Source organism: Eurytemora carolleeae, unplaced genomic scaffold (assembly GCF_000591075.1).
Source record: "Eurytemora carolleeae unplaced genomic scaffold, Eaff_2.0 scaffold911, whole genome shotgun sequence".
In the NCBI taxonomy this organism is placed as follows: Eukaryota; Metazoa; Arthropoda; class Copepoda; order Calanoida; family Temoridae; genus Eurytemora; species Eurytemora carolleeae.
In genome coordinates, this window is record NW_019397452.1 from 8,097 (window position 1) to 21,105 (window position 13,009).

General features: G+C 30.8%; 1 protein-coding gene across 1 annotated transcript; it reads left to right on the plus strand.

The window, feature by feature from the left end:
* Positions 1-2,082: 2,082 nt before the first annotated feature.
* On the plus strand, positions 2,083-12,741 carry LOC111714373 (uncharacterized). Its single transcript, XM_023489464.1, has 3 exons — positions 2,083-2,517; positions 2,776-3,113; positions 12,161-12,741. The coding sequence occupies exons 1-3, from the start codon at positions 2,384-2,386 to the stop codon at positions 12,724-12,726; spliced, it is 1,038 nt and encodes a 345-aa protein (XP_023345232.1). The 5' UTR covers positions 2,083-2,383; the 3' UTR covers positions 12,727-12,741.
* The last annotated feature ends 268 nt before the right edge of the window (positions 12,742-13,009 follow it).

Consider the following 13,009-nt stretch of genomic DNA (forward strand, 5'->3'; position numbering starts at 1 on the left):
CTCATTCTCACAATACGATAAAATTCGGGAAAAAAGTTACTTAACATTCCTGTAAAATAGTTGTAATAAATAATTATCTATATATAGTTTTGTATAAATTTTGTTCTTTAGTGAAGGGGTGGTGGTCGTTGTTAAGAGGCTGGATTTTACTTTTAGTTTGTTTTTGCATTTATTTTAATGTTACACTTGTTCGTAAGTAAATTTAAATTATTCAATGCAGTTTTGATTTTATTTATCAAAAAATTTAGTTTTAACTTTTCATTCTTATCTTTTGAGGTTTTTACAACGCATATATTTGCATTGCTGCAAAAATGCATAAAAATTAAGATTGTTAGATTTATGTTTTAATGCATTGCTCAACTGAATATGCTTGGCCATTATCAATATTCACATAATATACATATTTGCATAAAAGTATACATACATTGTACACAATTAACAAAAACCATGCATTTTATTACCGCACATTATTATAATTTTCCTCTATTTTGAAATTGAATAAATTTATTGATGACAAATGAATATATATATATATATATATATATATATGATTTGAAAAATTGTTAAATTATTTTTGCAAATTGCTAAAATGTAATTTGCATTGAAATCTGATTGATTGAATTTCGACGTTTGTATTCCAGTGATTTAAATGTTTAATGTTAGGCGGAAGGATCATTTTTCCAATTTTCCAAATTTTGCCTAACTTAAACTATGGGAAATTTGTTTTGTAAGATCAGAGCAAATAAATATTCAGAGGCTTTTAAAATTGAAGGAAATAATTTTACTTAATTTCTCCCTGTTTGCAGATTAACAATCTTTTTTATTGATTATATTTTAACAGTTTAATAACTATTTATAACACTGTTATTTTGGTTCGCAGTGTTATACAGTTTTTGACTCTTTATCGAGAAGGTTCAAGCCTTTTTAAATTTAAATTTGTCCCAAAGCTCGGGACAAAATTAAATCTAAAAAGGATTGAACCTTCTCGATAAAGAGAAAATTTGAGTCCAAACACTTAATAGCACGTCGTGCCAAAATAATATTGCTATAGATAATTTTATGAAACGTTTGTGTACTTGTCTTATTTTAATTGCCATTTCTAGATCAAATAAGCATTGAAACAAAGCAGAAGTCAAAATATAAAGTTGATTTCAATTTTATTTTCATTTCATTTGATAAAAATATTTTGAAAATATTCTAAATTTTTTTGGAGAAAATCAAAACTTTATAACACACTTAGTATAATGTACAGTTAATTTAACATTATAGCACGATGATTACTTTATTGCACGTTCATTATGAAATTCACGATGAAGTGAGGAAGAATGATAAAGTACACAATAGTTTCATAAAAGCTATTTTTAAATTCGTTTTAAACTCAAAAATAATATTTTGTATTGCCACCTTCTTCTACAACATAACAATTCAAATCCCACCTTTGAATTATAGTATAAACTACCAAGAGGGAGTTATACAAAAAAGACGAGTCAGTCCTACCAAACTATCAGTGCATTTGGTTTGGCATTATGATGATAATTAAGAGACATGTTACACTGTAAACATTTATTAACGATATAAAAACAACGTGTATGATCTTGATCTACATCATTTTTAAGAGTTTCAGGTCGCCGGTAAAGTCTGATTCTTTGGCACTTGCAGCTTTAAATGCACGCTTGAATTGATAACCTTTCATAAGAGATAATTTCAATTCATTTTAGGAGAAATTAATCTTCAGATTTAGTTTAACATTTTTCTAAAATATTCAAATGTAAATTAAAGCAACAGAAGAGCTAAGATAGTGATTAAATCAAAGTTCAAGACAGGCGTTGCAACATTTTAAAGTCAAGCAAGTCTTAAAAAGAATAATGCAACTTTTCGCAAACTAGATATATATATGTGTCCTTTGCTCCCGTTATCTCTATAACTTTTTCTGTATGAAACTATTAACCATGAACACACACTTAACTACTTGTAGCAGCATCAATAAAGAAACAGTTTTATAATTTCTCCCTGTATTGTGACTTGGACTCAGCAGGTGTAATATACCCCCCCCCNAAACATCCGCCCGTCTCTAAAATCCCTTTATCCCATTTACGTACCGGCCCGCTAGGGTCGACAGGCCAGAATGACCGTGTTTCGTCGGTCTGGTACGGAGATCTGAGGGTGGGGGATGGCACGGCACGTCTAATCGGGAAGATTTGATCACGCCGGGAGATTTCATCGCCCGGGTGAAGAAGTAGCGTACATTGTACACTAGGGGTTTCTTGTAATACATCAGTTAGTTCTCACTTCGCTTAGAGTAAACATAATCCACGTCATCAACCCCATCTAGCAGAGATATGATAAATTAATTTGGTTTCTATTAGTTCTAGTCTCCTTTGGGATGCTGTTGGATGAGAAAACTCCAATGGATTACTCTGCAAGACCTGGCCGAGTTCAGAGTCCGGAGTCCACTGAGTCCAAGGGACTGGACCTCTCAAACTCTGTGCTAGAAAAAGTTTGCCAAAAGATCATGAGGAAAGTTGCAATTAAGGTTTTTTTTAACAATCCATATTTTTTGAATTAAAGCATTTTTAGCAATCATTAATCTACGCTTTCTAAAATGAACCTTAAATGGTTTAAGAATTGTAAAGCTTCTTTCCAGAGGCGTTTCAAGCTCAAACAACAACCTTTTTCTTTTCATGCATAATCAAATCCAAGCTAATGATATTCTAACTATAGGTTTTTACTAAAGATCCAATTGAAAGAAAAAGCTTAATTGTTATTTGTCTGCAGGAGTAGTGACGATTATAGTTCCCGGATACCTCCTTGGTTATCCACAAACTCCCAGGATACAAATCCAACAAACTTTAGAGAAAATATTCCACAAAACTTAAGAGACAATAATCCACCAAACATAAAACTAGACGAAATGGACCAAAATTCAAATCAGTCCATGGACAGTGACAACGAACCCAAAGACTTGAGTCCAACCCGATCACGTGATTACAGTCCACATCCTTTAGAAAAAAATCCACTTGGTCAGCAGTCCGGTAGTCCTGAAGTCCATGATGAGGACAGAAGTCCTGTCGGAGGTTCAGGGAGTCCTAGATCTGGATCATCTGCCAGCCATGGTAAGAATTCTTGATAATTCAAATAGTTGAGAAATGTAGAGTTAAAACATGATATATAATTGGCCAATTTTTTGACCTGATTAACTTTCAAATAGTTTTTAATTGTATTTTTTTTCTTATTATTATACATAAATATTTAAATACATAGTTTAAATTCTTGCTTGAGACTTCTTTTGTTTGAATTTGTTATAAAGGTTCTTATTTTGAGAAATATTGTAAAATACTCTGAAGCAGCAGAAAATAAACTTTTATAGAATTTATTAAAAATTAAGTAAAATCTGTCAATGGGGGAGTTTTTTACTTTGTGATAGGATGTTTAATAGCAAAATTGTATTCAAAAGTCAATTTTTTGCAAATAATATGAAATCGCACCAAACTCCGTGAATTAAATATAAAGAAATACTATGAATATTGAAAGATTGTACATTATATTAGTGTTTTTAATATCATTTTTTCTGAAATTTAACTTAGAAAATTTTTGTTAACGTGTCTATACATTATTTTTAAGCATATTTCTTAAAAACTTAATTTTAAAGATAAATTGCGTCTCTTTAATTTTAAAGATAAATTACGTCTCTTTAATTTGAGTTATGCACAAAATACCCATTGTTAATCTTATGAATAAATGAACCAATTTCACCCAGCTTTGAAGGAGGTCAGCACCGTCATTTATCATAACAACGCTTCTTCAATCGTCTGTTCTTAAAAATAAAAGAAAATGTGTTTTTTAGGAATGAAATAAGCTTTAAAGTCATTCGGAAACACTTAAAGGTTAAAATATGCAAGCTATTAAAGTAAAACATCATCTACCCCACTCCCCCCTTCACCTACCCCCTCCCATCACATTCCCATATCCCGATAAAGGGAAAATACCTCAACTTGAAAAACTGCATTTTTAAGCAGACCAAAAATATTTTAAATTTTTCTAATTCTTTCATTTAACAAAAATGTTAAGATGAACTGTTCATTAACGAGTTTATGTTGACTTTAATATTACTCTAAAACATTGTTATTTTTGTACATTAGTTATTCCTTTTTCTAAATAAATTTAAATCTCGATATTCTGAATGTAAAAAGAATACAAAGTCTCCTTTTTTTCGATAATTCTATTTTTAAACTAATAATTTATATAGTTATAATATTATGAATTTAATTTATTTAGCATGATAAAAAGTCAATTATACAATGAAAGAAGTATTGACAAATAAGATTAAATATATACAGCCTACTAGATAGATAGATAAATATATAGAAAGAGAGACTACTAGATGGATAGATAACTATATAGAATACAGCCTACTAAATAGATAGATAAATATATAGAAAGAGAGACTACTAGATAGATAGATAAATATATAGAATACAGCCTACTAAATAGATAGATAAATTTATTGAAAGACAATTTACTAGATAGATAGATAAATATAAAGAAAGACAGCCTACTAAATAGATAGATAGATAAATATATAGAAAAACAGTCTATTGGTTAGATAGATAGATAAATAGATAAATATATAGAAAGACAACCTACTAGATAGATAGATATACAAATATATAGAAAGACAGCCATACTAGATAGATAGATAAATATATAGGAAGATAGCCTACTAGATAGATAGATAGATATATAGAAAGACAGCCTATTGGTTAGATAGATGGATACATATATAGAAAGACAGCCTACTAGAAAGATAGATAGATAAATGTATAGAAAGACAGCCTACTAAATAGATAGATAGATAGATATATAGAACGACAACCTACTAAATAGATAGATAGATAAATATATATACATATGTAGAAAGACAGCCTACTAGATAGATAGATAGATTAAAATATATAGAAAGACAGCCTACTAGATGGATTAGATATCTATCTTTGTGAAATCATTTTATATGAAATTGATGGGCGTAACCTAGCTGGGAATTTTTGACAGAATCCATGGTTCCTAAGATTGAAGAATATATGTAGATATCTAGATATACATTATATATATACATATAATAGAAATATGAATTATCAATGCCAATCTAACACGCCGAATTATGTAATCAAAATGTAGGCCTTGAAAACTGTTTAGAATTTTTAGGAAATGTTTTATGGAATTATAGATTAGTGCCTGGTACAGAACGTAAAAAGACTATCCTCAAATACCCCATACCCTCTAATTGCAACCCCCCTTATCCCCCCCCCCTCCTCCTCTCTCTGCCAAGTGTTAAAATGTGGTTACTAGTACCCCTACACAGTCCACACAGTGTTTACACCTCTCGGTCGGTGCATTACCTAGATCTTATCTCGAGCTGGTAAATGGACATTACAGTAGCTAGGTGCTCTTGTCTCATAGATAGATAGATAAATAGATAGCTAGGAGATAGATGAATAGGTTTTTAGATAGGTAGATAGTTAGGTGGAAAGTTAGATAGGTAAATGGTAATAGGTACATATGTTAATAGATAGTTAGGTAGAAAGCTAGATAGGTAAATGGTAATTGGTATATATGATAATAGATAGTTATGTAGAAAGTTAAATGTAAATGGTGATAGGTAGATATGTTAATAGATAGAATTAGGTAGAAAGGTAGAGATTTAAATAATTGATAGGTAGATATGTTAACAGATAGTTAGGTGGTGAAAGGAAGATATGTTAATAGATAGTTAGGTAGGAATGTAAAGAGTTACATAATGATAGTTAGATATGTTAATAGATAGTTAGGTAGAAAGTTAGATAGTAAATGGTGATAGGTAGACGTGCTAATAGATAGTTAGGTAGAAAGGTAGAGAGTTCAATACTAATAGGTAGATATGTTTATAGATAGTTGGGTAGAAAGTTAAATTGTAAATGGTGGTAGGTAGATATGTTAATAAATAGAATTAGGTAGAAAGGTAGAGAGTTAAATAATTGATAGGTAGATATGTTAACATATAGTTAGGTGGTGAAAGGTAGATATGTTAATAGATAGTTAGGTAGAAAGTTAGATAGTAAATAACATATCTATGTTAATAGATAGAATTAGGTAGAAAGGTAGAGATGTAAATGGTGAAAGGTAGATATGTTAATAGATAGTTAGGTAGAAAGTTAGATAGTAAATAGTAACATATCTATGTTAATAGATAGAATTAGGTAGAAAGGTAGAGATGTAAATATTGATAGGTAGATATGATAAAAGCTAGTTAAGTAGAAAGGTAGAGAGTTTAATGGTGATAGGTAGATATGTTAATAGAGAGTTAGGTAGAAATGTAGATATATAAACGATGATAGTGAGAGAGCTAGCATCTAGGTAATATAAGGAGAGATAGATAGATAGATGCTTTGTAATAATGACAGCTAAAAGGTTGTGAAAAAAACTTTGATTTCTGTTTTAAGGAAAAGATACTTAAAGTGTGTAAAAACGTAGACACACATTAAAAGTCTATAAATAAATATATATTTATATATTGATCAGTTCCTTGATTATACACATAGCTGTTTAACGTTGAAAGAATCTGATTTAAATTGATGTTTATCTTAAAATATATATATTTATATATCCAATATCATGTTTGTATTGCTCCCTCTGTATCCTGTATTGGTGGCTAAGGGTCGGCTATTAATGTCAATTTTCTTCAACTTCTGTCTTCATCATGGTCCTAGTCAATCATAATTCAGATCTATTTGAGGGACAATTCACAAAACTTCAAGTGACATTTGATCTTTCGTCTGGTTTCACGGGGTAGGGTGCGCTTAATCTGATTTTGAACTGGTTCTAATGGTTTCCGATCAAATATAAGAATAGTGTAAGTTAAATATTCATGATTTTAATTTCAATATTTATTAAAGGATCTTTCGACGCGAATTTACATGATATAAAATTACCAATTAAACCTTCGTCCCTTTTAAAAACGTTGGAATTTCCATACGAGTTATTTTTCTTTTTTTTCAAAATGATCTCGAACTTGTGAAACCTGTTTAACTTTCTCAGTATATATATGGGTATATAATCATATCCCTAAATCTCTATCAATCAACGGAACCCAAAATTTAATCAAAAACTCATTTAATCATTTGAATGACGGGAAATTCATAGTATATTATATATTCATATATATATTCCATCTTTTAGACATTTTGATCCAAAAATAGTTTGTTTTGTTTAACATAGTTTTAGTTTGAAATGTAAAATGAAGTTCAATACAAAAATTTGGCTAACTTTATAAGTTTTCATTTATGAAATATACTTCATAAATATTTGAACAAAAATTTTAATTATGTTTTATTATTTGTCGCATGAATACAAAATTAATGATCATAATGTGCAATGGTGCGCAGACAGTTCTTAGAATGCCGCAATCCATTGTATAAAAACATTATTTTCATAATTTATAGGGCTTGGTTGTGTACGTGACTCATAACGTTTTCATCTTAAAATTGAATCCACCGTATTTTACTTCATTGCCTAGGAAACTTTTTTTTAACCGGCTTCCATGTTAAAGTGCAATATACAAAAAGTATGTTTACTTAATTTGAGAACCATTGTTTCATTCGAATATTTTTCCCCAAATAAAATATGGGCCGATTTCAAGAGTTTCCTGTCTGATTCACGAACCAACCCTTTAGCTCTTTATCGTCATTTTGTTTTCACTAAAAACTCTTTCAATTCTCTTCATCGTTCTGCTGCTACATCCGCAAATAACTTCTTTAAAAAGTCGAAACCGAAAATTAATAGATTTTCGGTAAAATAACTCAATCAATTTTGCTTAAACAAAGGTTTAAGGGTTCTGTTGAAAATTGGGCATACAGGGTCACTCTAAATTAAACCAACAGTCCCTTTAATTACGGAACACACGTGACGATAATTACGTGGTTTTAGTAGAAGTAAATATCAGCAGGGGGCGATACATGTATTAATGTTCATGATATAAATTGCAAATAGTTGTAATAATTTAGATTGTTATATTGCAATATATTGTAGAAGTATAAATAATTCCGAAATGTACAAAGTATCGAATCGAACAGTATGGGAATTTATTATTTTTTTTTAATTTAACATTTTAAACTTCAGCAACGGAATTGAGTCTTTGCTACAAACTAAGATTTCCCTATATCTTTGCAACCTAAAAGGGTAAATCTTTGATATTTCAAACTTAGATTATTTATCGAACAGAATTAAAAGTTTGAGACATTTGGTGTAAAGAAATATGGATTAAAAAATTGAGTTTTTTAAAAAGATTAAATTCTTTTGTAACCATTTTTATTCACTATTTGAAACCTAGATTCTGTGGGAATTGTAAACCCTGTATTTGTGTCTGTAATTATACTGATTGCGTTATATAAGGTCTAATAAGGATCTTTAATTAAGGAATATTTGAATGATCATTTATTAATTACTTGTTCAAGAGGGGGAGGGAGCACTAGAGAAAGTTGAATTGATTTATTTGAAAATCCATTTTTCTGTCAAACTCTAAAAACCTTCTGTTTTCTACGTTATTAATAATATAAATTTACCTTTACATGTAGATTCTGCATATAGTAGATTTAAACTAATATAGAAACTAAAAACATTTAAATATTTTAAAATATTTATTATCATAGTCTCAAAAATTGGTTACATTTTTAAAGGCCGACTGGTATAAATTCTTTACATTTTCATTTTGTAATCAAATTAAAGTTTTAAAAAGATTTAACATTTAATTCTATTGAACAACTGATTCTAAAATACGTCATCAGGACTTATTATCTCTATCAGATGTTCTCCTTCTGATTAAGTAACCTTGAATTTATAATATAAAGGATGAACTTAAAAAACTTAAGACGTTAAAAAATTATTTTTTGTCAATTTTTTTAGTCGAGTGCCCTAATTAAAATTAAAAATGTTTTAAGTAGAACCAAAGAAGAAAAATAAGATCATTTATTTTTTAACACCCTGTACTTTGCAGCCCTTGGACAGANGCCTTTGAATACTTCATCTTTACATGATGTTAGGTACTTTCCCAAAATATGAAAGCGTATACTGTCTATAAAGTATGAATATGAAAGGGTATACTAATATATATATATATATGTATGATGTTAACTGTGCGAAACTATCAAATTCAATCTATTCTTTTATTTTCACTTAGACATTTACACATGATGCAATTTTGGATTTTATATCTAAAAATTTTGATTCATTCTTATAGAATCAATCAAAATTAAAATTGATTTTTAAAGTTATATTTTAAAACTGCCTGTTATTGAGTCATACTTCTAGCTCCACTATAATATTTTACATTTTTATTGACATATTGACATGATACACCTGATGATGGAGAACGAAAATTGACGAAAACAGCTGCTCAATCTAAATCTTAAAAAATTGTCTTTTGCATTTTCATTTTTTTGTATTTATTACTTTTTTTCTGTTTCAGATGATAGGCCGACAAATGCAACAGCATCCAGAAGTTGAAAGATTCAAAGTAAAAAATGAGAGGTCGTCCCCAATCAGAGAGCAGATCCCGTCCAGCCAAATGAGTAGAAATCCCCCAACTTCGATGGCGTTCTCGCCATCCTCTTTTCCGTACTCTATGCCGAACCAGTACGCGCACAAACCAGAGAAAATGTTCCGGGGTCGGCTGGATCTACCACCAGAGGAAAATGCGGATTTAGAAGAATTAGAAAAATTCGCAAAAACGTTTAAACAAAAGAGAATAAAACTAGGATATACGCAGGGAGATGTAGGATTGGCACTTGGTAAACTTTACGGAAATGATTTCTCTCAGACAACCATCTCCAGGTTCGAGGCTCTCAACCTCTCCTTCAAGAACATGTGCAAGCTGAAACCCCTCCTCCAAAAATGGCTCGAGGATGCGGACACATCGCAGAACGTTCACGCACAAATGCTCAGTCAATCAGCGTCGCTCACCGCCGCACAAGAAGCACTTGCCCGTCGCCGAAAGAAACGCACATCCATCGATAACGCGATCAGAGTAGCACTTGAACGAGCTTTCAACTCGAACCCAAAACCGACGAGTGAAGAAGTCCAATATATATCTGACGGATTATGTATGGAGAAGGAGGTGGTTCGAGTATGGTTTTGTAATCGAAGACAGAAAGAAAAACGAATGAATCCTAACTCCAATAGTCCCGGTAGTTCTCCTATACCAGGAATGTACTCGACTCCTACTCCTCCCTCTTCCTTAACTCCTACTCCACCCCTCTCCCTCACCCCTCTCCCATCCTCACACCATCAGCATCATTTAAACCAGTACTTTGCAGTTGGAAATCCTACCCAGTGAACTCTTTACATTTTAAAAAATGAATCTTCATAAAACGTTTAAGCAAAGAGTTATGCAATGCATCAGTGTGTTCCCTTGACAAATAAATCACGACGAAAATAAGCCTTTCGTGCTCAATAAACATCCCAGTTTCTCACTATATTTTTATATATTTAATATTGTGACAAAATAATTAGTTACATTTATATCTAATAAATACAGATGTTATATGTTTATTTAAAATATCAAAACGAGAAGAATTGTGAGTGTGGACTTAGGAGGGAAAATTCAAGTTTCCATTTTTTTTTTATCACAATAAACGGCTTAAAACTTTTAATACTCTAAAAACATTGACTGAGAAACTGATGTATCTAGAATTAAAGTGCGATTCTGAATAGATTATTGAAGCTAAAAATGGTGGGGTTCTAAAAATTAAATTTAAAATAAATTCTTTCATGTTTAATAAGCTAGAAGGTTTAAATAAACGTAACCGACTACCGCTAGAAAGTTTAAAATGTTGAAAAAATATTCCGTTTAAATAATTATTTATGATGTTAGGTACTTTCCCAAAGTATTGTTCCCAAGCCTTTAAAATGAGGTTAGAGGGGGAAGGAAGTTTGGGTGAAATCTGAATAGATTTTGAATTTGAATCAAATGCAGTAACCACAAAATCCACTCTTACAACCTGCATTCTTTATATAATATAAAACCCCTCTTCCCCCCGGCCTCTCCCTCCATTCCCTCTGGACTTCTTCCGGTCCCTCTAATTTATTGTTAAACGGCTAAAGTGTGGAAAAATGCGACTCATGAATCAAAAACTCTAAAATTACTATATTAATTCTTAAATTGAAACAAAAAAATGTATGTCTAGTGTCTACTTCTTCAAAAACAAGTTTAGATAGGTTTTGACAATAAAAAGAATAAAAAACTGATAAAAAAATTAGGGGAAAAGTTTCTAATCTTTAAAAAAAACATTATAAGCAAAAAAAAAGTAGGGAAAAGTTTGAAAATACTCACAAAAAATATGAAAAAGAGCTAGTGGGAAAAGAAACTGAGTAAGATATATCTTGGTTTAAAGAAAGACAGACAGATAAACAACAAACAGTTAGAAAGTAAGGTAGACATTGAATACCTATGTATTCCGGAATGTCTATTGTGTTTCCAGGATCTATTCTTTATTCAAGAATAAACATTGTTTTGTCATAGATAGACAGACAGATAGATATATAGATATATAGACAAAATATACAGATAGATAGATATATAGATATATAGACAAAATAGACAGATAGATAGATATACAGATATATAGACAAAATAGACAGATAGATAGATATATAGATATATAGACAAAATAAACTGATAGATAAATTTGGCTAATATGGAATAAAATATCTGTTTTAATTAAATACTCTTAGAATAAAAAAGTCTTCATTCAGAAAAGTTAGACTTGATAAAAAACATTTTGAAAATGTAAATTTTAAAACAAGATTTTTTGCTCTGAAAGAAATCAATATTTGTTAGAAAGGCAAATTGATCTGTGCATATGTATTTAATAAAAAAACATTTGAAAATGTAAATTTTAATGCACCCTTCCAAGATATTTTTGCTCTGAAAAAAATCAACATTTTTTGGTGATTTGTACTGCTTCTTGTAAGTCATTTCTTTTAGTTAAAGTTTGAAAAAGCCGAAACAAGTAGTAAATGTATTGAATTTTAATGTATCTACCATGTGTAATCCTTCAACAAATCTCTAACAGTTGTACACACATTTTCTTGCGTTTATGGGACACATTTTAATATTTTATTATTATTTTAGGTTTGTCAGAAGATAGAAGTAGATCACCTTATATTGATCACTCAAGACTGCAGCAGAACGATCATTCGCATACAAGAGATCGATCGCGATCTCCCAGAGATTTTCGTGAGGACTCCTACAGCGCGTCCTTACGGCTCGCCTCCTTAGAAACTCTGACCGGCAAGACCGGCAGCTGGGTTGACCAATCTGGTCGATGGCGTGAAAACGAAAAAATGCGAGAAAATGAAGAAAATTTTCGCGAAAAATTGTCGTCTTCTTCTACCTCAAGTACAGTTCCTAGCTCCCAGACTGAGGGGGCAGCTAATCCTCTGCACCTTCTGGCAGGTATCCCAGGCTCTCCGTTCTCCCACCTTCTAAGCGGAGTAGGTATGTCAGGGCTACCTAAACCAGCTGATCTGATCCAACAGGCTCAAGCTCTTCAGCTGCTAGCACATCTTCAGACAGTTCTTCTGAACCCTGCATCCTCCCAGTCTAATATAAACCAGTTTATAAACAATGCAACAGATATGCAACAGGTAAATAAGAATTTAAATATCTTCAATTATGAAAAAATTATATTTATTTGATCTCTGATTAAAAGGACAATTTGCAATGATGGTACTTGAGCTTGGTTTTAATTATGATTGCATTTATCGGAAACCGGTACAAACATCAGACCCATAACCTAGTACCCATTCATCTTTTTAGCATTTTGCTACAGTAAAGACCAATAAAACTATGGAATAGGAAGACGACTTTAAGAATCGTTCGGTATAGCATTTCAATAATTGAGTTAATTTTCGTCTCTGAGAATATTAAAATCATAATTTATTTTCTCTCAAATTTTGAATTTTCATATATTCAAAGGTT

Bases quoted from the DNA above. Each gene is read 5' to 3' on its own strand.
- LOC111714373 (XM_023489464.1), top strand. From the start codon at position 2,384: ATGCTGTTGGATGAGAAAACTCCAATGGATTACTCTGCAAGACCTGGC. The intron at 2,518-2,775 runs GAAAGTTGCAAT...ATTTGTCTGCAG, and splicing joins GTTTGCCAAAAGATCATGAG to GAGTAGTGACGATTATAGTT. The intron at 3,114-12,160 runs GTAAGAATTCTT...TTATTATTTTAG, and splicing joins TGGATCATCTGCCAGCCATG to GTTTGTCAGAAGATAGAAGT.